Here is a 25983-nt window from a genome sequence, read left to right as displayed (position 1 = left end):
AGCTTTGTCTTTGACCTTTTTTTTTTTACTTACAACTATACCTAATATATAAAGGGGTGGAAAAGTGACTATTACCTGCAGGGCAAACATTAGCTAACCAGAAGGCAATAACAATGTAAACAAAAAACAGCTGCTTAAAAGATCTAATACAAATGTCCCTGAGGAATGTAAGGTGGGAGTACTGTAATTACCTAACGTTACATTATTATTTTCCATAACAATTTAGCCCCCTCCACAATATTAACCCGACGTTAAAACAGAACTAGCTATTTATTGATTAGCAATTGCCGAATCATGTAACATTAGCTTAAGGCTAAAAAGCCAGGTTACTATCACATTCTGTAACAGACAAATAATTTCACGTAGGCTAACGTTACCTACCTGCTACCTCTGTCTTTTCTCGTTTCTCCTCCTCTTCTTTTCTCTTTTTTCTTCCCTGGGCACCTGACAGTTTTGGCCGTTTTGACATCTTATGTTGATTTTTTGATGTGGTGACGTCCAAAAAGAGTCATGATACGGGAAGGGAGGGGGCGCACCGTGCGGGGGTGGTGGGGGGGGGGGGGGGGCGTAATGTTGTAACAAATAATATTTCTATTAAATAGGCTTTACTTTGCATTTTAATTAACGTGGGATTATTTTTTGTATTTAGAAATAATAGTATCAACTTTTTTTTTCTTTTTTTTTTTCCTCCAACATTTGTGGCACTGGCGTGGCGCCCCCTGATGGACGGCGCCCTTAGCATTTGCCTATACGGCCTATGCCACGGGCCGGCCCTGGCCAGGGTCCAGGGGCCGCAGGCCCCGGTACGTCCAGGACAAAGTCCTGGTGGGGGGTTCAGGCTTCGCCCCCCGACGCAAAATGATTATTAGCATTCAGACAGGTTAAAATGTTGCTAAAACCATCACTTTTCTATCAGTCACAGTGACTTTTCAAAACAAAAATATTACAGCAAAAATCATATGGGTTGATTGACATGTTTATTCTGTAAGCTAACTTCAATTATTTTGACAGTTGATGCCAGTTATCCTGTCAACCTTTCACAAGACTTCAATTTGTTAATTGAAAGTATAAACAGTATAAACACTTTTTACAGTAAACAAATGGTAAAACAGTACTAAACAATTCCATTTAAAAAAAATTGGTGTCATTATTAACTTTCTGTCCAAGCTTGTATAATCTACTGCCTTGTTCAATTGTAAAAAATATTCTGTGCCTAAAATTCACATTTCTATCACAATTATCATACTGTAAACATGGTAAGCTAACTTCATTAAAATTAATAGTCCTGTCAATAGCATGGAATTACAATTCAAATGTAGTTTTTTTGTAAGCCTTTCAAAAGAATTCAAAATATGAAAAATTAATGAAAATTAATTTAAGCCATCAGACACTTGAAAAGTGGCACATCACATCTCTAATGTAATCATTTTAACTTTTCAACAGAAATAGCACTGCAAAAATATTAAGGACATACTTCTGTATTTTGGTAGTTATGCTGTCAACATTTAACAAGATTTCTTCAACTTGGACTTGAAAGCATAAATAGTATAAACACTTTTAACAGTATAACAGTACTAAACAATTCCAATAGATAACATTGGTGTCATTACCTTTTTGTGGCTAAAATCCGAAAAACGTTGAAAGTTTTCCACTTGTATCGCTAGCAACGGCATTAGACTTGTGTTTTTTTGTCCCAACGTGGTCTTTTACATCGCTAATTCCTCCGTGTCCGATCGAAAAATCTTGTCTGCACAAGGTGCAATTCGCGTAGTTTTCACCCTTTTTGGAACGGATAATTATTCCCGGATAGGCTTTTGAATATTCTTCACGGAATGACTGCAGTTTTCTTTTCGGTTTAAGACTCGTTTGCGATTTTTCTCCGGCTGATTCCATGATCGTTCGCTCGTTTGGAAACAATGACAACAGATGCCTCGTGCTTGGCAGCGGTGCTATAAATAGCCTCGCGCATTTTAAAAAAATATTTTTTTTTAATTAATGAAAAACCGTATTTTTTATCACTGCAACCATAACCCAGAATAGGTTAATGAAAACCGTACTAATTACGGGAAAACCGGAGTAGTTGGCAGGTATGCAAGTCATTTAGGGGCCCAAGGCCAGAGGTGGGTAGAGTAGCCAGAAATTGTACTCAAGTACTGTTACTTTAGAGATGTATTACTCAAGTAAAAGTAAGGAGTAGTCACCCAAATATCTACATGAGTAAAAGTAAAAAGTATGTTGTGATTGAGTAACTGAAACCCGTTCGTTTAATGACCGCGGCAACAAATATAAAATCCATTATTATCATTATTATTAAATTATGCACACAAACATAAAAATAGCAATGAGCAAATTCAGAGCCAGGAATATCTCTTAAGTAACTAAAACAATAATATATATTAAATAATAATACATTAACATAAAAAAAATTAAGGCAAATTGAGCCAAAACAACTTAACAGCACCATAGGCTCAGTAGGTAGAGATTACAAAGGAAAATTAAAGCTGCAAGCAGCATTGGTCGGGCCCGCGTATTTGGCAGGTGCTAGTCCTAAGTGTCCCAATACTTTTGTCCAGTGATAGTCATAAGTGTCCCAATACTTTTGTCTACTTTTAGTCTGAAGTGTCCCAAGACTTTTGTCTAGTGTACCTACCTTGTCTGCATTGTGTGGGCACGTTGGTGCTTCCTGCTTTTAAGCAGCCATCTTAAAAAAACAGCAGCGCAGCAGCATCAGCGCAGCGGGTCTTTGAAGGGTCATAAAATCAAAACCGGAGCAGTTTTTGAAGGAAGGTGACCGGTTTTTACAAAAAATTTGTTTTGAAGGGGGAATAGCAAACTTCCTGTTGATTTATGCTGGGGGTTGTCAATTTATGAAATGTAGGTCTAAGTGAGACCTACATAAAGGTTTTTGTTTCATGTCTCTCCGACCTTCCCAGTGGGAGTTACAGGCAGTTTTGTCATTTTTTTCTTCCGAGGAGCAGGTTTTTTTGCGTTTTATTAAAAAATTGCAGTAGAGCGCAATTTTGAGATTTGGGGTTAGGTTTTTTTTTTTTAGATCGCAATGTTTGCCAGTCCTGATGTGTGCGTTCAGTTTGGTGAGTTTAGAAGCATGTTAAGGGGGTCAAATTACAGCTCAAAGAGGCAAAAGTTACTGTTTTTAGTACTTTTTTGTCTTGAAGGGGGAATAGCCAACTTCCTGTTGATTTTAGCCCGAGAATATACTATTATGAAATCTAGGTGTAAGTCAGACCTACATAAAAGTTTTTGTTTCATGTCTCTCCGACCTTCCTAGTGGGAGTTACAGCAGTCTAGTTATTTTTTTCCCTAGGGGGCGCTAGAGCGCAATTTTGAGTTTTGAGGTTTGGTTTTTTGATAAAAAGTTTTGCCGTTTATTACTGATGTGTGTGTAAAATTTGGTGAGTTTTGAAGCATGCTAAGGGGGTCAAATTACAGCGCAAAGTTGCGGAAGAATAATAATAATAATAATAATAAAACCTTAGAAATTCAATAGGTCCTTATGTCCTATTGAATGGCCCATTGCATAAGGACTCCCGAAGGGAGTCCTTATGCAATGGGCCATGCGGGCCCTAATAATAAAACCTTAGAAATTCAATAGGTCCTTATGTCCCATTGCATAAGGACTCCCGAAGCCTTAGAAATTCAATAGGTCCTTATGTCCCATTGCATAAGGACTCCCGAAGGGAGTCCTTATGCAATGGGCCATGCGGGCCCTAATAACAAGTTAGCCTTTACGCAAACCATAAACTGATAGGTGTGGGCTGCACCTGGGAACACACTGTGCGCTTCTGATTGGTGTTTCTATGCATGCGTGTGTGTGTGTGTGTGTGTGTGTGTGTGTGTGCGACTGTGCGTGTGTGTGTGTGTGTCTGTCTGTCCATGAGGCTGCAGTGCATTAATAAATGTCCCCACACGATATACATTTGACAGTGATTCATAGCAGGGAAGCTAACATATCTACTAACGTTACTTACCGCGATGTGCTTCCTCAAATTTGACGTTGAGTTCACGTAAGCTTGTTGTTGTTTTGCCGCTGAAACTTTATGCTTGGCTCTGTTTGATTGGTGAAACGGAGTCAAACGTCACCAGTGACTGTATTGGATTGGTGAAATGCAGGCATGCGATAGATCCTACTTTGAAGGTCCATCTGACAAACCAAAACAAACAAAGCGTGCGTTAACAGATCGTTAAAAATCAGTAGCGAGTTGAATGTAGATAAATGGAGCGAAGTAAAAGTAGTGTTTCTTCTCTATAAATATACTCAAATAAATGTAAAAGTATGTTGCATTAAAACTACTCTTAGAAGTACGATTTATCCCAAATGTTACTCAAGTAGATGTAACGGAGTAAATGTAGCGCGTTACTACCCACCTCTGCCCAAGGCTAATCTATAGTCATTGAGGCCCCTCCACATAACAAAAATGCTAATTTAGCACATTAACGCTTTGAATATCACGGATCCCGACGCTTTGAGGGTGAGCGATAGGAACGTTAATCGACGTTTAATGAAGTGTAAGACATTTTCCAGGATCATAATTTGGACCAGATGTTAGGCGCAGCGCTATTGTTATGAAGGCAGGAAGTGTGTGAATGGTGGGAAAAAGAGAGATCGAACTCAATTTGCCTGGGGGCCGCTGAAGGTAGAGTCAGGGTGAGGCTGGGCTACACAGCGCCTTCACGTTTAAACCCTGTGACTAAACTTGTTAACGACCTCTACCAGCAGCTATGGTGACCCACAGCTAAGTGATTATGAAAGTGAAATTGAATTTAAAAATTACATAATATTTTATATATATATATATATATATATACATATATATATATATATATATATATATATATATATATATATATATATATATATATATATATATATATATACATATATATATATATATACAGTCGCGATCAAAAGTTTACATACACTTGTAAAGAACATAATGTCATGTCTGTCTTGAGTTTCCAATACTTTCTACAACACTTATTTTTTTGTGATAGTATGATTGGACCCAAAAAACATTCATGAATTTATTATGGGTCTACTGAAAATGTGACCAAATCTGCTGGTTCAAAAGTATACATACAGCAATGTTAATATTTGGCTACATGTCCGATGGCAAGTTTCACTGCAATAAGGCGCTTTTGGTAGACATCCACAAGCTTCTGGCAAGCTTCTAGTTGAATTTTTGACCACTCCTCTTGACAAAATTGGTGCAGTTCAGCTAAATGTGTTGGTTTTCTGACATTGACTTGTTTCTTCAGCATTGTCCACACGTTCACAGGCCCAGAGCATAATACTACCACCACCATGCTTGACGGTGGGAATGGTGTTCCTGGGATTAAAGGCCTCACCTTTTCTCCTCCAAACATATTGCTGGGTATTGTGGCCAAACAGCTCAATTTTTATTTATGGCCTGTACTGTATATATATACAGTACATATACATGTGTGTTTATATATATATATACATACATACACATACATACATACATACATACATACATACATACATACATACATATATATATATATATATATATATGCTAGCCTCAACCTGAACCTTGGTATTTACCGTGATGACGGACTGGCAGTGTGTCGCGCCTCGCCAAGGAGCAGCGAGAATACCAAGAAGTGCATATGCCAAATTTTCAAAGAGAACGGCCTACGGATCACGATTGAAGCCAACAAGCAAACCGTCAACTTCCTCGACGTCACTTTCAACCTGAGAAATAACAGCTACCAACCATTCACGAAATCCAACACAACACTCCAATACGTGCACCATGACAGCAACCACCCACCCACCACCACGAAAAGAATACCTACCGGAATTAACAAAAAGGCTATCGATGCTGTCGTCTAGCAAAGCTGAATTTGACCAAGCAACCCCCCCGTACCAAAAAGCCCTTGATGAAAGCGGATACAATTTCACCCTCACCTATGAACCCACGCCAGGAAACCAACCAAAAAAGAACAGAAAACGAAACAACATCATCTGGTACAACCCCCCATACAGCAAAAACGTCTCAACTAACATTGGCCACAAATTCCTCACTCTGATTGACAAACACTTTCCCAAAGGCAACACCCTAAGAAAAGTATTCAACAAGAACAACATTAAATTGAGCTACAGCTGTATGAACAATATACAACAAATTATCTCAAACCACAACAAAACAATTGCAAATGAGCCGTCGGCCCCCGGACAGAGCGACCCCAAAACCAACAAAGGCTGCAACTGCCGCAAGAAACCTGATTGCCCTCTCAACGGGGGGTGCTTACAAACATCAGTTGTTTACCAATCTAAGGTAACACGCAAGGACATTAACACATCCGACACATATGTAGGATTAACCGAGGGAGAGTTTAAAACCAGATGGAACAATCACAAGGCTTCTTTCAGGAACCAAAACCTGCGGAATACCACAGAACTCAGCAAACACATTTGGGACCTCAAAGACAATAATGTTGAATATTCAATAACATGGCAAATTCTTGCATCCAGCACACCTTACAATAGTGGTAATAAAAGATGCAACCTATGCTTGAAAGAGAAACTGTTTATTATATACCGTCCAGACCTGTCATCCCTCAACAAGCGCAGCGAAATTGTATCAGCATGCCGCCACAGACGGAAACACCTCCTAGGCAACACATGAGCCAATCACCATGCCCCTACGCCATGCTCCCATTAAAATCTCCTGATGATTGAGGGAACCCCCTCATGAAACAGGCCTGTAGAGATGAAGTAGTCTTGTGATTTTTTTTTTTCCCCACACATACATATATTGCGCTCTACTACGGTATCGAGCACTATTTTTTGGATAACCTTATTAAGACATATATATATATATATATATATATATATATATATACACACACACACATTTTTTAGCCCAGCGCTGTCCCCAAATCAAAAAGTTCGGACACCTTTGCTATAAAACTACATGGTGTTTACGCCAGCCCAGGCATCACGTCAGGTTAATGACGACGTTCAGACTGCACACGGCAAGGAATGATTAACATTTGCCACAGTAGTTTGCCATTTCCATGCTCCCAGCAGGCACAAATCACCCTTTTTGACGACGTTCATTCAATATTTGACCATTGGTAAATGACCAAATTTCCCAACCAATAACGTGGATCCAACGTTAGACATCAACGTTGTCTTAATTTACAAATACAACTATTTTGCAACGTTGTTTATAAGTGAGTTTTAAAGGACATGTATGTAAAATCCACAATGTATCAATGTATTCTGCCTGCTGGGTTATTAATATTTTAGTTCCTCACTCTCGGAAGGATGTATGAGACAAAACATGGCGAGACGAGAATCAGTCTGACACCTCGTGTGCGAGCTGCTGGCCGACCATTGTGAGAGGAGGACGCTGTGTGAGAAACCAAGCACATAAATACTTGGCCAAGTGTTGAACTGTGAGAACTGCATGATAGCCAACAGCGAGTGGGCTGCCGGGCGATTCCAGAGTGAATTTCCACAACAACGAAAAAAGATGTGCGCTCCTCTAACTCTTTTGTCTCCCACTCTGTCATAGATGAGTACAAGATGAAAGGAGTGGAGAAAGTCAAGTACATCAGCGGGGACGAGGGAGGAGTGGAGGGCCAGGAAAGCCCGGTGTGTGACTATTTCTTCATTTTATTTTCCAGTCTGTCAGAGTTTTTATTTGCATAATACTTTCTCCCCTCAACTCTTTGGGTAATCCATTGCACACGATTTTGTCATTTGCAAGTGGAGAAGATTCTAAAATTATGCACCGACCTCTAGGCTACAGGAAAATTATAGAATCAGTCATTTTCACTGAGGGCCACATCACAGTTATGTTTGGCCCTAACAGTGAATACTATTACTAAAACATTTTTAATGCATTTTATTAGTAGATTTTTTTTTTTTTAACTAAAATGTAAAAAAAAATATGGTAAATTGCAATAATTTCACCTCAAAATGTTGTGTATTTTACTGTAAATGGAACAACAGTACTGCTGTTTTTTTAGTTAAAAAAGGCAGTTCAGTTGCCAGAATTTTACCATAAAGTTTACATTTGTTTTTTACTGTAAATGAAAAAAAAAATGCATTTTTACAGTAAAATTTTGGCACCTGAGCTGCCATTTTTTTTTTTTTTTTTTAACGCAAATCAACAACTGTAGATTTTTCGGGAAATGCCAAAACGACACCACAGTTTATTACAGTAAAAAAAATTACAGTTTTTTTTATTTAGAGAAAAATGCTGTAAAAAAACAGTAAATTTTACAATTTTACCATTGAATCTATTGCTACTTTTACATTGCACAATTTGATGGATAACTTGGATTGAAATCAATATTATTAGCATTTATTTATATTTAAAAAAATGGTTTGAATGTTTGATAATATGTTTTTGCATAATTACACAATATTTAAGTTAACATAATTGGCGATTAAATGGATTACATTTTTTTTTTCTCCCAAAATAGAAAGGAAGAATACATTTAGTAAGAAAAGTTACAGTACTTTATTGATACATATTATTTCCAGCCTTTCAAGGGCCAAATCAAATGAAGTGGAGGGCCACATCTGGCCCCCAGGCCTTGAGTTTGACACTTTTGTATTAGAAAGACAGTTTTTAGTATGTGTGTTCGGAACATACAGCATGAGTAACATAGTAGAGTAGCTAACTTTGAAATGTGTGCCTTGGGTGCGTGTGAAAACGTTAGCATGCTAAAATCCGTTGCTAGCTTTTTACCTAATTGTGTTTGTTAAAACCATAAAAAAATCATGATTTTTGATACTTGGCACTATCTTGGGAGTATGCTAATGTCTCTTATAGTAGCATGCTAATGTTTTATGTTAGCTTTTAGCTAATTGTGTATGTTTACACCTACAAATAGTGCATCTTGGTATTTATTCTTATCCAGCCAGATGCTAGTATCCTAACGTTAGCATGCTAGGATAGGACAGACTTTATTCATACCACAATAGAAAAAATATGTGGTTGCAGTGCAGATACAAAAAGTTCACAAAAATAAAGTACTAGACATGAAAATAAGAGGGAAATATCAAATAACATTAATAAGAATAAAAGAGCACACAGCTGATGCAACCACTTGCCACTTCTACATATAGCTTCAAAAACAACACAAATCTGAAAAATTAGCAATAAACGATACATATGCTAATGTTGTATGCTCGCTTTTCAGCTAATTTTTTATGTTTACACCTCAAAATAGCGCATTTTAATACTTGCCGCCATTTAAGAAGTATGCTACCTTCTTCTATGTCATCATGCTAATGTTATATGCTAGCTCTTAAACTAACTGTTTGTTAAAACTAAAAATAATGGATTTTGATACTTAGTGCCATCTTGGAAGTATGCAAACGTCTCTAACATTAGCATGTTACCGTTAGAATGCTAACGTTTTATGCTAGCTGTTCAGCTATTTTTTTATGTTTACACCTAGAAATTGTGCATTTTAAAACTTGGCACTATCTTAGAAGTATGCTAACTTGTCTTATGTCATCATGGTAACATTTTATGCAAGCTTTTTAGCTAATTTTGTATGTTTAAACCTAAAAATCATAGATTTTGATACTTGGTGCCATCTTCGAAGTATGCCAATTTCGATCAACCCTAGGCTAGAGGTTCAGGGCACAGATAGCAGGCCCATCTGCGGGAATTTTCTAGTTGGTAATATTGTAGGACTTTTGTCTGTAATATTGCATCAACTACAGTGATGAACGTTACCAAGCATTTTAATCTTGCAGTGAACAGACAACTTTTTAGATCGATAAAACCATCCTGCCTCAGTTCTAGTATAAAATATTTTTATGCATGATTTAAATGGCTGGCTATTGTCATTGTGATTATTGATTGCGCATTGCATCAATCTTAGCTAGTAATACATATCTTGAACCAGTTTTAGCAAAATGTCGTCATTCAACAAATTACAAGTGGGAGTCTTAATATTGTTTTGCAAATAATAATCGTATTTATTTGAATATAAGATTTTGAAAGTAGGAAGACTTCTCTTTCTTGGAGAAATATTTTTCGAAAAGGAAAAAAATATGTAGTTCACCAGACCTAAAAAAGATAGATTAATCACTGGCCGTTTTTGAAAAAGATTATCTTGCGGGGTGGAAAATCTCTGAATACTCAAAATATTAGGGGTGCTCAAAAAATGATTAACATCGTAATCGCAATTTTGATAAGCATTAAACAACTATTTTTAATATTATTATTGACACTGTTGCTTTTATTCATTTTAGGTGTTCCTTTTTTTAAATACTGCATTGTATTTGTATGTCTTCTCAATTGCTTTGTATATTTATATCCTAAATTCTGTAAAACTGGGATTGGGTTAGAGTTGCTCTTTTTTCTTTTATTAGATTCTTACATTTCTGCCACTTCATTTTACACCAGACCTGGGCAAAATACGGCTCGCGGGCCACATGCGGCCCATTAAGATTTTCAATCCGGCCCGCCGGACGTTCTACATAATTTTTTTAGACTGTTATAATCAAAACTGTAGCTGATATTATGATGTGCAGTGCTGTTTTTAAGTCTTGATCTATAGAACGTAATTCAATGGCAGCTCAAAGCAGAGTGGGCGGGGTTTGTTTTCAGAGCAGCCAGCCCGAAACGGCATGTGTCAAGAACAGATGCAGAAGCAAATTTTTACTACAAATTTCTGCATAAAAGCGATAATATATCATATTGTAGGTGTTTATTACACTTTGCTGTTTGTTACATTTTTGTTGTGTTTTGCTTGATTGTAAAATATGTCTATGGAGGAGCTGGTCTGAGAAGTAAAAGAGGAGCGATGTTCATATGTTGTTAATATTCAGTGTTTTATTGTTCATAGTTAATCATGTAAATCCCACTTAATTTATTTTAGTGTACATTTTGGGTGTCCCATTCAGTAAAAAAAAATGTAAAATTCCATTCCTTTTTTTTGAGATGGTCTGTTTTTAGAATTCTATCGGACATTGTGACTTTTGGTATTAGTGTTCCTGGGAAAAAAGGAGCCCAAATACACATACTGTACAGCAGGTTTTTACAGCTAAATGTGCACATATAATTTATACACACATACACATTGGCCGCCCAGACACATTTTTTTTCTCTCAATGTGGCCCCCGATTCGAAATATTTGGCGAGCTCTGTTTTACACACTACGGCATTTTTAAGACTTTTACTGTTTTTTTTTTTTTACATATACCACAATATCGTACCGTGGCCTTATTACCGTCATATCGTACCATGAGATGTTGATACATTACATCCCTAATATACACACACACACACACACACACATATCTAGATATATTATATATATATATATATATATATATATATATATATATATATACTGTATATATAAATAAATCATATATATATATATATATATATATACATCCATCCATTTTCTACCGCTTATTCCCTTTGGGGTCGCGGGGGGCGCTGGAGCCTATCTCAGCTACAATCGGGCGGAAGGCGGGGTACACCCTGGACATATATATATATATATATACACACACACACACATACCGTATTTTTCGGACTATAAGTCGTAGTTTTTTTCATAGTTTGGCCCGGGGTGCGACTTATACTCAGGCGCGACTTATGTGTGAAATTATTACCACATTACCGTAAAATATCAAATAATATTATTTAGCTCATTCACGTAAGAGACTAGACGTATAAGATTTCATGGGATTTAGCGATTAGGAGTGACAGATTGTTTGGTAAACATATAGCATGTTCTATATGTCATAGTTATTTGAATGACTCTTACCATAATATGTTACGTTAACATACCAGGCACATTCTCAGTTGGTTATTTATGCGTCATATAACGTACACTTATTCAGCCTGTTGTTCACTATTCTTTATTTATTTTAAATTGCCTTTCAAATGTCTATTCTTGGTGTTGGGTTTTATCAAATAAGTTTCCCCAAACAATGCAACTTATACTCCAGTGCGACTTATATATGTTTTTCCCCGTCTTTATTATGCATTTTCGGCCGGTGCGACTTATACTCCGAAAAATACGGTATATATATATATATATATATATATATATATATATATATATATATATATATATATATATATATATATATATATATATATATATATTAGTGATGGGTTGATGAGGCGTCATGAAGCGTTTCGACACATTGCAAAACTGTATTGATACTGTGTCGATACTGTGTCACTAAATACTGACATCTGCTGGACATTAAAAATCCCTACAGGCAACCTATGGACCGATTTAACGGACACTGATTTTATGACCTAGTACAGTGGTTCTCAAATGGGGGTACGCGTACCCCTGGGGGTACTTGAAGGTATGCCAAGGGGTACGTGAGATTTTTTTTGAAATATTCTAAAAATAGCAACAATTCAAAAAATGTTTATAAATATATTTATTGAATAATACTTCAACAAAATATGAATGTAAGTTCATAAACTCAGTGAAGCACAAGCTCAGGTTTGTCACTAAAATGTCTGTCAAAAAGAACTGTGAAAAGAAATGTAACTATGCAATATTCAGTGTTGACAGCTAGATTTTTTGTGGACATGTTCCATAAATATTGATGTTAAAGATTTATTTTTTTGTGAAGAAATGTTTAGAATTAGGTTCATGAATCCAGATGGATCTCTAATACAATCCCCAAAGAGGGCACTTTAAGTTGATGATTACTTCTGTGTAGAAATATTTATTTATAATTGAATCACAAGTTTTTAGTTATTTGTATATCTTTTTTTCCCAAATAGTTCAAGAAAGACCACTACAAATGAGCAATATTTTGCACTGTTATACAATTTAATAAATCAGAAACTGATGACATAGTGCTGTATTTTACTTCTTTATCTCTTTTTTTCAACCAAAAATGCTTTGCTCTGATTAGGGGGTACTTGAATTTAAAAAAAATTTCACAGGGGGTACATCGCTGAAAAAAGGTTGAGAACCACTGACCTAGTATACAGGTAAAAGCCAGTAAATTAGAATATTTTGAAAAACTTGATTTATTTCAGTAATTGCATTCAAAAGGTGTAACTTGTACATTATATTTATTCATTGCACACAGACTGATGCATTCAAATGTTTATTTCATTTAATTTTGATGATTTGAAGTGGCAACAAATGAAAATCCAAAATTCCGTGTGTCACAAAATTAGAATATTACTTAAGGCTAATACAAAAAAGGGATTTTTAGAAATGTTGGCCAACTGAAAAGTATGAAAATGAAAAATATGAGCATGTACAATACTCAATACTTGGTTGGAGCTCCTTTTGCCTCAATTACTGCGTTAATGCGGCGTGGCATGGAGTCGATGAGTTTCTGGCACTGCTCAGGTGTTATGAGAGCCCAGGTTGCTCTGATAGTGGCCTTCAACTCTTCTGCGTTTTTGGGTCTGGCATTCTGCATCTTCCTTTTCACAATACCCCACAGATTTTCTATGGGGCTAAGGTCAGGGGAGTTGGCGGGCCAATTTAGAACAGAAATACCATGGTCCGTAAACCAGGCACGGGTAGATTTTGCGCTGTGTGCAGGCGCCAAGTCCTGTTGGAACTTGAAATCTCCATCTCCATAGAGCAGGTCAGCAGCAGGAAGCATGAAGTGCTCTAAAACTTGCTGGTAGACTGCTGCGTTGACCCTGGATCTCAGGAAACAGAGTGGACCGACACCAGCAGATGACATGGCACCCCAAACCATCACTGATGGTGGAAACTTTACACTAGACTTCAGGCAACGTGGATCCTGTGCCTCTCCTGTCTTCCTCCAGACTCTGGGACCTCGATTTCCAAAGGAAATGCAAAATTTGCATGGTTGGGTGATGGTTTGGGGTGCCATGTCATCTGCTGGTGTCGGTCCACTCAGTTTCCTGAGATCCAGGGTCAACGCAGCCGTCTACCAGCAAGTTTTAGAGCACTTCATGCTTCCTGCTGCTGACCTGCTCTATGGAGATGGAGATTTCAAGTTCCAACAGGACTTGGCGCCTGCACACAGCGCAAAATCTACCCGTGCCTGGTTTACGGACCATGGTATTTCTGTTCTAAATTGGCCCGCCAACTCCCCTGACCTTAGCCCCATAGAAAATCTGTGGGGTATTGTGAAAAGGAAGATGCAGAATGCCAGACCCAAAAACGCAGAAGAGTTGAAGGCCACTATCAGAGCAACCTGGGCTCTCATAACACCTGAGCAGTGCCAGAAACTCATCGACTCCATGCCACGCCGCATTAACGCAGTAATTGAGGCAAAAGGAGCTCCAACCAAGTATTGAGTATTGTACATGCTCATATTTTTCATTTTCATACTTTTCAGTTGGCCAACATTTCTAAAAATCCCTTTTTTGTATTAGCCTTAAGTAATATTCTAATTTTGTGACACACGGAATTTTGGATTTTCATTTGTTGCCACTTCAAATCATCAAAATTAAATGAAATAAACATTTGAATGCATCAGTCTGTGTGCAATGAATAAATATAATGTACAAGTTACACCTTTTGAATGCAATTACTGAAATAAATCAAGTTTTTCAAAATATTCTAATTTACTGGCTTTTACCTGTATACAATAATATAAACCAAGTCATTGTATTTCATTTAGGATTATTTCATAACTTCATTTAAATAAAAATATTTTTTTTGTCTTTTTTAGATACAGTCAATAAATAATGTGAACATGTATCATAACATGGAAATCTAAGAGAACGTGTTGTGAATGAGGATGCTTGTGGACCTGGAATTTTTTTTTTTTTTTTTTTTTTTTTATACATTTTTATTAAAGAAAAACAGCTTTTCCAACGTATTCAATTTTAGACGCTTTCTCTTCTTAGTTATTATTTCTCCGGCTGTAGAAAAGACCCGCTCACAGGGCACAGAGGAGGCGTCAGTGCGACACAGTTCGCGTATCGGTCACGTGACCAAAACAGCTCATGATCGGTCACGTGACTTTCTAAAAGCGGTAAGCGCACCGACTCAGGGTTTTGCTCTATGAGCTTGACCCATCACTAATATATATATATATATATATATATATATATATATATATATATATATATATATATATATACATACATTTTATTATTATTTTTCTATTTTTTTATTTTTTTGTATAAATATCTTCGCAATGTCTCCATGGTTTGATTTCGAATTTTGGGGACTTATGCAGATCCCATATACGCAACAGAAGGTGCCGATAGGTAAGAAACGTTGTTTTTTTCATAACAGGGCCCCTTTAAGAAGCATACTTACGATGCCAGAGTTGTAACAACAAGCTGTATTCACAGAAAGTCCCATTATGTGTCTGTGAGCGAAGCAGCACCAAATCAACCGCAAATAAATACACGTTAACATTGTAGTTATGACAAATTGTAAAAAAAATGTATGTTTGTATCCTGCAGGAGAAAAGTGCTTTACTTGGGAAAAGTCAACACATGGATGAAACAGGATCTAATGGAAATGGAAAGATGCTGTAAGAGTTATTGTCTCGTTTTGCTCCTTGTGCTTGTACATTATCATCACATCCCTAGCTTCACATATACTATATATCAGAGGTGTGGACTCGAGTCACATGACTTGGACTCGAGTCATGAATTTGATGACTTTAGACTCGACTTGACAAAATGTAAAAAGACTTGCAACTCGACTTAGACTTTAACATCAATGACTTGTGACTTCACTTGGACTTGAGCCTTTTGAATTGACATGACTTGACATGACTTGCTACTTTCCCCAAAACCCAAAGATGAAAAAGTTATTCGGGAGCGCTCCGTATTTTTCATTGTGTACTTGTCTATCAGCGTTGCGTGTGTCAGCTGGTGTGCTGTCAGTACAACAGCCAATCAAATGAGATCTACTTTGTTTTCATCACACAGCATTCATCCAATCAAATTGCAGGACAACCAACGAAGAAGACATGTCCAAACCACACGCCAGTGAACAAAAAATGATACCTAAAATAATTTTGTTTGGGTATAAAAATTACGAGGTGGTCAACACAAAACGGTTTGCAGTATGCAACACATGCGGTTCGAAAATTACTGATGGAGAGGCAACAACTTCCAACTTCGTCCGGCATTTGAAGTTGCACAAAGAACGGTAAGTTTTGAATGTAAGATAACGTTTATTGGCTAAGTAACGTGACTTTTATTTGCTGTGTAGTTAAATCAGTGAGGCTGTAAACTCACTGCTAACGTTATAACGTTATTGCAAACATAGGAATCTGTTGCAGTTCACTACCTTATTCATACTTTTTGTTCAGTGATTTTTTTCAAGCAGGGTTACGTTAGTCAATATATCACACGTAACGTTAGACGGCGGTCAGCAGCACCGCGTATTTTAGCCACCTAAAAAAAGACAAAAATAGTAAAATAAAGGTCAGTTAAAATGTATACTATATTATGAATATGTGTACCGTTTTAGCTAGCTTTCTGACATACTGTTGGTTGTTTACCTCAGTGGTCCCCAACCACCGGGCCGCAGCCCGGTACTGGTCCGTGGATCGATTGGTATCGGGCCGCACAAGAATTATTATTTTTTTTTAATTAAATCAACATAAAAAACACAAGATACACTTACAAGTAGTGCACCAACCCAAAACAACTCTCTCCCCCCTTTTGTTCTGGGCATTGAACATGAAGACTCTTCCTTCACTGTTCCGAGTGGCCATGAGAGTCTTGGCAGTGCCTGCCTCCAGTGCTCCAGTGGAGCGAGTTTTCAGCCATGGTGGCATCATACTACGCCCCCATCGTGCACAAATGACTGACAGACTCTTGGCTAATTTGGTCTTTTGCAAATGCAATGCAGCATAGGGCCCTGACATATAAAAAGTACAACTTTTTTGTTATGTTCACGTATATGTCATGTTTTTTCAATGTTAACACTTTTGTACAAATAAGTACATTTGCACTTTATTTTTCAATGTGTTTGTTCTGTAAAGGAATGAGTTAATGTTTAAAATGACTGGTTAATAGTGCTATTATGAAGTGCAATGTCAGCACAATTTTCTTTCCTGCAATTTAAAATGCACTTGTTTTAATAAATAAATACAGCATTTGAAAAGCATACACAATCTGTGTTAATATATTAGTCTGTGGTTAAAAGGACTTGAAAGGACTCGAAACTCAAAATGCAGGACTTAGGACTTGACTTGAGACTTTCCAGTCTTGACTTTGGACTTGACTCGGGGCTTGCCTGTCTTGACTCGGGACTTGACTCGGACTTGAGGGCAAAGACTTGAGACTTACTTGTGACTTGCAAAACAATGACTTGGTCCCACCTCTGCTATATATCCATCATGTCAGAACCTACACAATTGCACACTGCATACCTCGGGACATGTTTTTATTTCCTCACAGAAGCATCCATTCTTCAGAGAGCCAGCAAGAATTCTTCAGGATGCTGGATGAGAAAATTGAAAAGGTATTATTTTTAATAATTAAAAGGCGCACATCCACTTTGGGGTGTATATATAACTGAATGACATCACGAAGGTTAATCCTTCCACTGCTGCAAATCCGCAGCAAGTAAGGACACAACAGATGACAAAAAGCAACATAAAGCTGGTTTATCGTCGTGGCATTATGGGAATCATGTTGTTATTGCAGTGAGACTGTGAGGTTTTAAAAAAAACTAAATAGTGTTCAAGGCTACAATTATGCGTTTTTTATGGGCTGCTCAATGCTTATTACACTAAAAAGGGGCTCTTAGGTTTCCTTACTTTATGTCATCTTGAATATCTTTACTTTTGTGGAAATACACTGAATTGACAAAATTACTGTAACATGTCATTTTACAGAGGCAAAAAAATTACTTAAAAGCATATTTTTGATACTCTAAAACCCCAATGAGAACAATTGCAGACCAGCAGTACAACACATGCAAATACACAACTTCACATCTTGTCAAAGCATCTTCCTGCTGGAAAATATTGAGTGTATTGACTTGAGACAGCACCCTCTGCTGGGTTTATAATAATAATAATAATAATACCTGGGATTTATATAGCGCTTTTCTAAGTACCAAAAGTCGCTTTACATGTAGAACTCATTATTCATTCACACCTGGTGGTGGTAAGCTACTTTCATAGCCACAGCTGCCCTGGGGTAGACTGACGGAAGCGTGGCTGCAATTTGCGCCAACGGCCCCTCCGACCACCACCTATCATTCATCATTCAATTCACCGGTGTGAGTGGCACCGGGGGCAAAGAGTGAAGTGTCCCGCCCAAGGACACAACGGCAGCGATTTTTGGATGGTAAGAGGCGGGGAGCGAACCTGCAACCCTCAGGTTTCTGGCACGGTTGCTCTACCCACTACGCCATGCCGCATAACTTTTGCAGCCTGCGCAAATAGCCCCACAACCCACTTTCTAAAATAATTATTTACGGCAGAGAAAAGGCAGGGACCACAAATAGGACAGGATCAATATGTGCTACACTGGTGCAGTTTTTTTTTTTGCCACCTGTGCCAGCTTTTTTGAAACATGTTGCAGGCATAAAAATCCAAATTAGCTAATTGCAAAAAATAATCTCTTGTCTTTGCAGTATATTCAATTGAATATAGGTTGAAAAAGATTTGCAAATCATTGTATTCTGTTTTTATTTACGATTTACACAATGTGCCAACTTCACTGGTTTTGTGTTTTGTGAATATGGTATCATTTGTCTACAAAACTGGTGTAAGTACACCTCTGCGTAACGTTGTATCCTTATTAACATTAAGTGGAACAAAAAAATGAAAAATAAACAAATATAGGTCAACTTAAAACAAACAATAACTTTATTGTTTAAAAATATATTGAAAATATTCAAAATGCATCAATTTGCCTGAAAAAAAAAAGTGTCTCCCTATTTAAACTACAAATATTTGTTACTGAAAAATAAAATTAGGTAACTCAGTAAATAATAATACATTACAATTGATAAGTAACATTAACTCAGGAGCAAAGAAAACCCAGAATAAATAATCACTGTATACAGGTAAAAGCCAGTAAATTAGAATATTTTGAAAAACTTGATTTATTTCAGTAATTGCATTCAAAAGGTGTAACTTGTACATTATATTTATTCATTGCACACAGACTGATGCATTCAAATGTTTATTTCATTTAATTTTGATGATTTGAAGTGGCAACAAATGAAAATCCAAAATTCCGTGTGTCACAAAATTAGAATATTACTTAAGGCTAATACAAAAAAGGGATTTTTAGAAATGTTGGCCAACTGAAAAGTATGAAAATGAAAAATATGAGCATGTACAATACTCAATACTTGGTTGGAGCTCCTTTTGCCTCAATTACTGCGTTAATGCGGCGTGGCATGGAGTCGATGAGTTTCTGGCACTGCTCAGGTGTTATGAGAGCCCAGGTTGCTCTGATAGTGGCCTTCAACTCTTCTGCGTTTTTGGGTCTGGCATTCTGCATCTTTCTTTTCACAATACCCCACAGATTTTCTATGGGGCTAAGGTCAGGGGAGTTGGCGGGCCAATTTAGAACAGAAATACCATGGTCCGTAAACCAGGCACGGGTAGATTTTGCGCTGTGTGCAGGCGCCAAGTCCTGTTGGAACTTGAAATCTCCATCTCCATAGAGCAGGTCAGCAGCAGGAAGCATGAAGTGCTCTAAAACTTGCTGGTAGACGGCTGCGTTGACCCTGGATCTCAGGAAACAGAGTGGACCGACACCAGCAGATGACATGGCACCCCAAACCATCACTGATGGTGGAAACTTTACACTAGACTTCAGGCAACGTGGATCCTGTGCCTCTCCTGTCTTCCTCCAGACTCTGGGACCTCGATTTCCAAAGGAAATGCAAAATTTGCTTTCGTCAGAAAACATGACTTTGGACCACTCAGCCGCAGTCCAGCTGGTGTCGGTCCACTCTGTTTCCTGAGATCCAGGGTCAACGCAGCCGTCTACCAGCAAGTTTTAGAGCACTTCATGCTTCCTGCTGCTGACCTGCTCTATGGAGATGGAGATTTCAAGTTCCAACAGGACTTGGCGCCTGCACACAGCGCAAAATCTACCTGTGCCTGGTTTACGGACCATGGTATTTCTGTTCTAAATTGGCCCGCCAACTCCCCTGACCTTAGCCCCATAGAAAATCTGTGGGGTATTGTGAAAAGAAAGATGCAGAATGCCAGACCCAAAAACGCAGAAGAGTTGAAGGCCACTATCAGAGCAACCTGGGCTCTCATAACACCTGAGCAGTGCCAGAAACTCATCGACTCCATGCCACGCCGCATTAACGCAGTAATTGAGGCAAAAGGAGCTCCAACCAAGTATTGAGTATTGTACATGCTCATATTTTTCATTTTCATACTTTTCAGTTGGCCAACATTTCTAAAAATCCCTTTTTTGTATTAGCCTTACACAATATTCTAATTTTGTGACACACGGAATTTTGGGTTTTCATTTGTTGCCACTTCAAATCATCAAAATTAAATGAAATAAACATTTGAATGCATCAGTCTGTGTGCAATGAATAAATATAATGTACAAGTTACACCTTTTGAATGCAATTACTGAAATAAATCAAGTTTTTCAAAATATTCTAATTTACTGGCTTTTACCTGTATATAAAACAATTTAATCAAAAATGAATAAAAAAAATGTGTGCTGAATTTTTTTTATCTCAAAATGAGGTCGTCAGAATTAATGGCTACAATGAGCACGTTGCCTAGTGCACAGATTTTCGGAGCAGGGTTTGACGCTTGATACTACATGATACTGATAAAGCATGTTCCCCACTGTTTGACAAGGATTGTTATAACTTGAATTTAGTGAATGATGAAAACAATACTAGTTTATCCAACAATGTATTTTTTATGTTTGCTAACAAAATCCTAATGAGCATCAATTTTTCAGGAATTACCAGCAGCTAATTTCCTTAGAAAAAAAAGTGTTACTGGCATCTATTTAATTATATTGTCTATGATTAAAAACAACACATTGCACGCATCATTACTTGTATTTTTAGTTCAAACTCTGAGGCTGTCTTTGTCAAAATGCAGGCACAGTACCATTTGGTTTACTACTTCCACATCATCCTTCTTCTTCTTCATCAGCCAACTGTTGCATTAATGCTATCTTATGTGAGTGGTTGCCTTTGCACAATAATGAAGAGGGTGAATTGTTCTTGTGTCTTAAACATGTATAGATTTCGGCTTTTGAACAATATCTCAATGTAGCTTTAAAAAAACAAAAAATGTGAATTGCAATGCAGATGTATTTCAAGAATACTTTTCCTTTATTACACACCAGCTGTTGTTACATTGCTACATGCATCCTAGTAGTAGTTTGAATTATAAAACGTGGAGATGTTAAAATCTCCATGTAAAATTGCTCATGCTAATTGGTAGCTTGTCTATGGTAAATCCCATTTAAATTGGCATTTTGAAAAGTGGAGCCTTACTGTACTTTTATATGACTTACTGCTTGTTTCCCGTCCAATTGCTAATGCCTGTATGGAGTCTGCAATCAGAAAATGACGTCATGTGCTACACAGGTCTCGAAATATGGCACTGTTTAAATTACAGGGGTGTCAAACACATTTTAGCTCAGGGGCCGCATGAAGGAAAATCTGTGCACACGCGGGCCAGACTATTAAAATCATGGCATTAAAACTAAAATTCAGATTGTTTTCTTTGTCTTACTTTGGCCAAAAATAGAACAAACACATTCTGAAAATATTACAATAAAAATATAGAAAAAAATACCGGCAGGGGTAAAGTTTAGATCCATGAGGAAAATAAGAAAGTGAATAAATGTTTATAAATAAATAAATTTACATATGCATAAACATTTGTTTTCTTTTGTATTATTTTTTTAATGAATTAAAGTAACTTTTATGACAACCTTTTTCCAAAACACAATATAGAATGTGAGATATAACAGGATCATGCATACATTTATCATTTGTTTTCAAATTGAAATCGTAAATGAAAATACATTTTTGGGAGTAATAATTGATAGTAAACTATCATGGAAACCTCATGTCAGACACATTAAAACAAAAATCTCCAAAAGCCTCTCAATTATAAACAAAGCAAAACTATACCTCAATGAAAATGGAAGAATGGCCGTGCGCGACCCGAGGGTCCCTGGTTCAATCCCCACCTAGTACCAACCTCGTCATGTCCGTTGTGTCCTGAGCAAGACACTTCACCCTTGCTCCTGATGGGTGCTGGTTAGCGCCTTGCATGGCAGCTCCCTCCATCAGTGTGTGAATGTGTGTGTGAATGGGTAAATGTGGAAGTAGTGTCAAAGCGCTTTGAGTACCTTGAAGGTAGAAAAGCGCTATATAAGTACAACCCATTTATCATTTTATCATTTACTGCACCTTGGTACTCCCATACCTTACATGCTGTGTTGAAGTATGGGGGAATACTTACCACAACACAATTCATCCTCTGATCATATTACAGAAAAGAGCAGTGCGCATCATTCACAACGTTGGTTATTTAGAACATACTCATAATCTGTTTATGCAATCAAAGTTGCTCAAATTTGATGACCTTGTTAATACATTAATAAATTAAAGCTGCAAGCAACGTTGGTCGGGCCCGCGTATTTGGCAGGTGCTAGTCCTAACTGTCCCAATACTTTTGTCCAGTGATAGTCATAAGTGTCCCAATACTTTTGTCTACTTTTAGTCTGAAGTGTCCCAAGACTTTTGTCTAGTGTACCTACCTTGTCTGCATTGTGTGGGCACGTTGGTGCTTCCTGCTTTTAAGCAGCCATCTTAAAAAAACAGCAGCGCAGCAGCATCAGCGCAACGGGTCTTTGAAGGGTCATAAAATCAAAACCGGAGCAGTTAGAAAAAAAGCGCTTCTGTCGTTGTAATCACAAGGGTTCAATCTCTCTCCTGCGAAACGACAAACGCGCTCAGAGGAGTTCGTTTTTGAAGGAAGGTGACGGGTTTTTACAAAAAATTTGTTTTGAAGGGGGAATAGCAAACTTCCTGTAGATTTTTGCTGGGGGTTGTCAATTTATGAAATGTAGGTCTAAGTGAGACCTACATAGAGGTTTTTGTTTCATGTCTCTCCGACCTTCCCAGTGGGAGATACAGGCAGTTTTGTCATTATTTTCTTCCGAGGAGCAGTTTTTTTGTGCGTTTCATTAAAAAATTGCGCTAGAGCGCAATTTTGAGATTTGGGGTTAGATTTTTTTATTAGATCGCAATTTGTGCCAGTCCTGATGTGTGTGTTCAGTTTGGTGAGTTTTGAAGCATGTTAAGAGGGTGAAAATACAGCTCAAAGAGGCAAAATTGACTGTTTTTAGTACTTTTTTGTCTTAAAGGGGGAATTGCCAACTTCCTGTTGATTTTTGCCCGAGAATGTACCATTAATGACATTTAGGTCTAAGTCAGACCTACATAGAGGTTTTTGTTTCATGTCTCTCCGACCTTCCTAGTGGGAGTTACAGGCAGTCTAGTTTTTTTTTTTCCTAGGGGGCGCTAGAGCGCAATTTTGATTTTTGGGGTTTGGTTTTTTTATCAAACGGCAATTTTCGCCAGCCCTGATGTGTGCCTCAAATATGGTGAGTTTTGAAGCATGTTAAGTGGGTCAAATTACAGCTCAAAGAGGCGGCCGGTATAATAATAATAAAGAATAAAACCTTACAAATTCAATAGGTCCTTATGTCCCATTGCATAATGACTCCCTTCGGGAGTCCTTTTGCAATGGGCCATTGCGGGCCCTAATTATTGCCGCCTAAGCTACAACGTATTTTTATAAGACGAGTTCAGGCTCATAACTTGAGAGGCTTTGGATATTTCTCATTGCCGAGAGCTCAAACCACTCGTTAACGTTTTTGTGTGTCTGTATGCGGAGTAAAACTATGGAACGTGGGACCCCAAAAATGTACTGTGGGACCCCATTTTTATGACTTGATGGGGTCCCTTGGAACCCATTTTGAAAATTCCTAGCGCCAACACTGATTTGAGTATTGGTGCGTGCAAAACAGCAGCACGCGGCTGTGGCCTGCAGGCCGGTTCTAATACTAATCAAATAATTAATTAATTCTTGACTTTGACACACAGGAATTACACGGTACACGGTAGTACCAACAGACTTCAGTTGGTACCTATGAAAGTACCAAATTCAGTACCCAGCTCTAAAGTTACACGATCCATAACCGAGGGAAGTTTGTAGTTAGTAGTAATGTGATTATATGACAATGTTATTTTGTTCCCTTTTGCAGGGCAGGGACTACTGCTCAGAGGAAGAAGACATGACATAGCACCCCTCAGCCATCACATTAAGAGGATGCCAGTGTTACAACCAGTCTAAAGTGGCAGCAGGGCAAAACTTTATGGAGCAACTTCTTGCCCTCCTGCTCAGTATGAAGCTCCTTCTTGTCTCATCAAATGACCAACATCAAGAGTTGATGGGGAAACTTAATTTCAGTTCACTTTCTTGAAAAGCCATTATAGGACGTCAGGGATTCTGGGAGATCAAGAGAGATTTTTCCCTGCTTGGACAACTCCTTAAGACGGTATTACAGTACATTGCTGCTTACATCAAAATCTCAGAAGAATCATTTGTCAGTCAGGAAAATGGGCTTCATGCATGGAAGCTTTATGACACTAAACTCAGCCAATTACATTACTTTGCCTTGAGTCATCTATTAATGAATAGTTTTTTTCATAAAGTGCATCAGTGCATCTTACAGAGACTCCTTAATATATTGGTAATAAGACTATACAATTAAATTAGTTGCGCGTACAATTTGGGAGCAAAACTGCATCCCAATGTGTCATGCATGAGGCCCACTGTGTCTCTCTGCCTTCTTTTGCATTTCAGGAAACTGTTTTGGAATCTCTTTTCTACAATATCTGGGCCAAAATAATGTTTGGCAGTCTACATTCCTTTATTATAATATATTATGTTAAACAAGGCTCAGGTTTGAAGTGTTGTCGTCGTCTACTCACCTATCACAACATATTAAAACACTCACAAAGTCGCCCGCTTTAATATCGCGTTCAGGTGAGCCCGTTTTTTGGGTGGAGTCACATATCGTTCTGTATTTCACTCACTTTACGTGTTGTTTCTATGTTGACCTTTTGTTTTTATAGGAAAAATAAAAGTGTTTTTGAAAACTTGTCACCGCCGATGCCAATTTAAATGTGTGTATTTACTGCATTGTTTTAGACTTTCAGGAGCAAAAAATACATACAACTTGTAAGTGAAACTTTGGTCATTATGGGTCGTGATGGGTCCTTTATTTTTTTAAGAAAAAAAGTGAACTTGGTTTGGGATCACAATAATAAACTCATTAAGTTTAAAAGGTAACTGCAATTTTGCCTATCGTGTACAATCCCTATGTAATACAGGAACACACGTTTTTCTTTTTTTAATGCATTATAAGTCGTAAAATACGGCAAGTACGAGGTGGCTAACTATGCAGCTAATGGGAGTACACTATTGAGCCCATAAAGCCCTCAGAAAAACATCCACAAAAATGCCAACAATACTGTAATTACATCTTGTGACCAGACCAAACATTTTAATTTTAAGCGCTAATGCAGACAAACTTTTTTTAGCGGCACCGGGATCACAGAGCTAACTAGCGTATGCTGCTATATTGACATATTTTAACCCGTTGAGCTAGTTAAAGTTAATTTGAGATTATGAATCATGCCAATTTTGACATTCAACTTAGGTGGGAAAAACATATTTTTTCACCCTTTGTGGGGATTATGATTAATTCTTCATCTAAACGGGAATATATTGATATCTCATCAGTCGGCATCCCAGTGAGAGCAGACATTGTACAGTGACTTTTCTATGTTCAGTATGCTTAAACTGAGCAAAATACACAAATATTACATGTTATTATGAATGTTACTACATTGCATATATACTAACAGCATGTATATAAAACGATGATAGAGGCTTTCGGATGTGTTTTAGTGCGCTTTATAGGCAAATAGAACAAATCCCTTTGGCTCCATTGTTAGCTG

General features: G+C 37.5%; 1 protein-coding gene across 1 annotated transcript in view; it reads left to right on the top strand.

Moving 5' to 3' along the window:
* The window catches only part of LOC133579473 (uncharacterized protein C1orf21 homolog), a 26300-nt gene extending 1179 nt beyond the window's left edge, over window positions 1-25121 (top strand). Inside the window, exons 3-6 of the mRNA XM_061934027.1 lie at window positions 7569-7648; window positions 15423-15493; window positions 17379-17442; window positions 24222-25121. Coding sequence (XP_061790011.1) covers window positions 7569-7648; window positions 15423-15493; window positions 17379-17442; window positions 24222-24260 — 254 coding nt within the window. The 3' untranslated portion in view covers window positions 24261-25121. The remainder of the gene's footprint in view (window positions 1-7568; window positions 7649-15422; window positions 15494-17378; window positions 17443-24221) is intronic.
* The last annotated feature ends 862 nt before the right edge of the window (window positions 25122-25983 follow it).

This window comes from Nerophis lumbriciformis, linkage group LG03 (genome assembly GCF_033978685.3).
Source record: "Nerophis lumbriciformis linkage group LG03, RoL_Nlum_v2.1, whole genome shotgun sequence".
Lineage (NCBI taxonomy): Eukaryota > Metazoa > Chordata > Actinopteri > Syngnathiformes > Syngnathidae > Nerophis > Nerophis lumbriciformis.
This window is presented reverse-complemented; position numbering and strand designations above follow the sequence as displayed.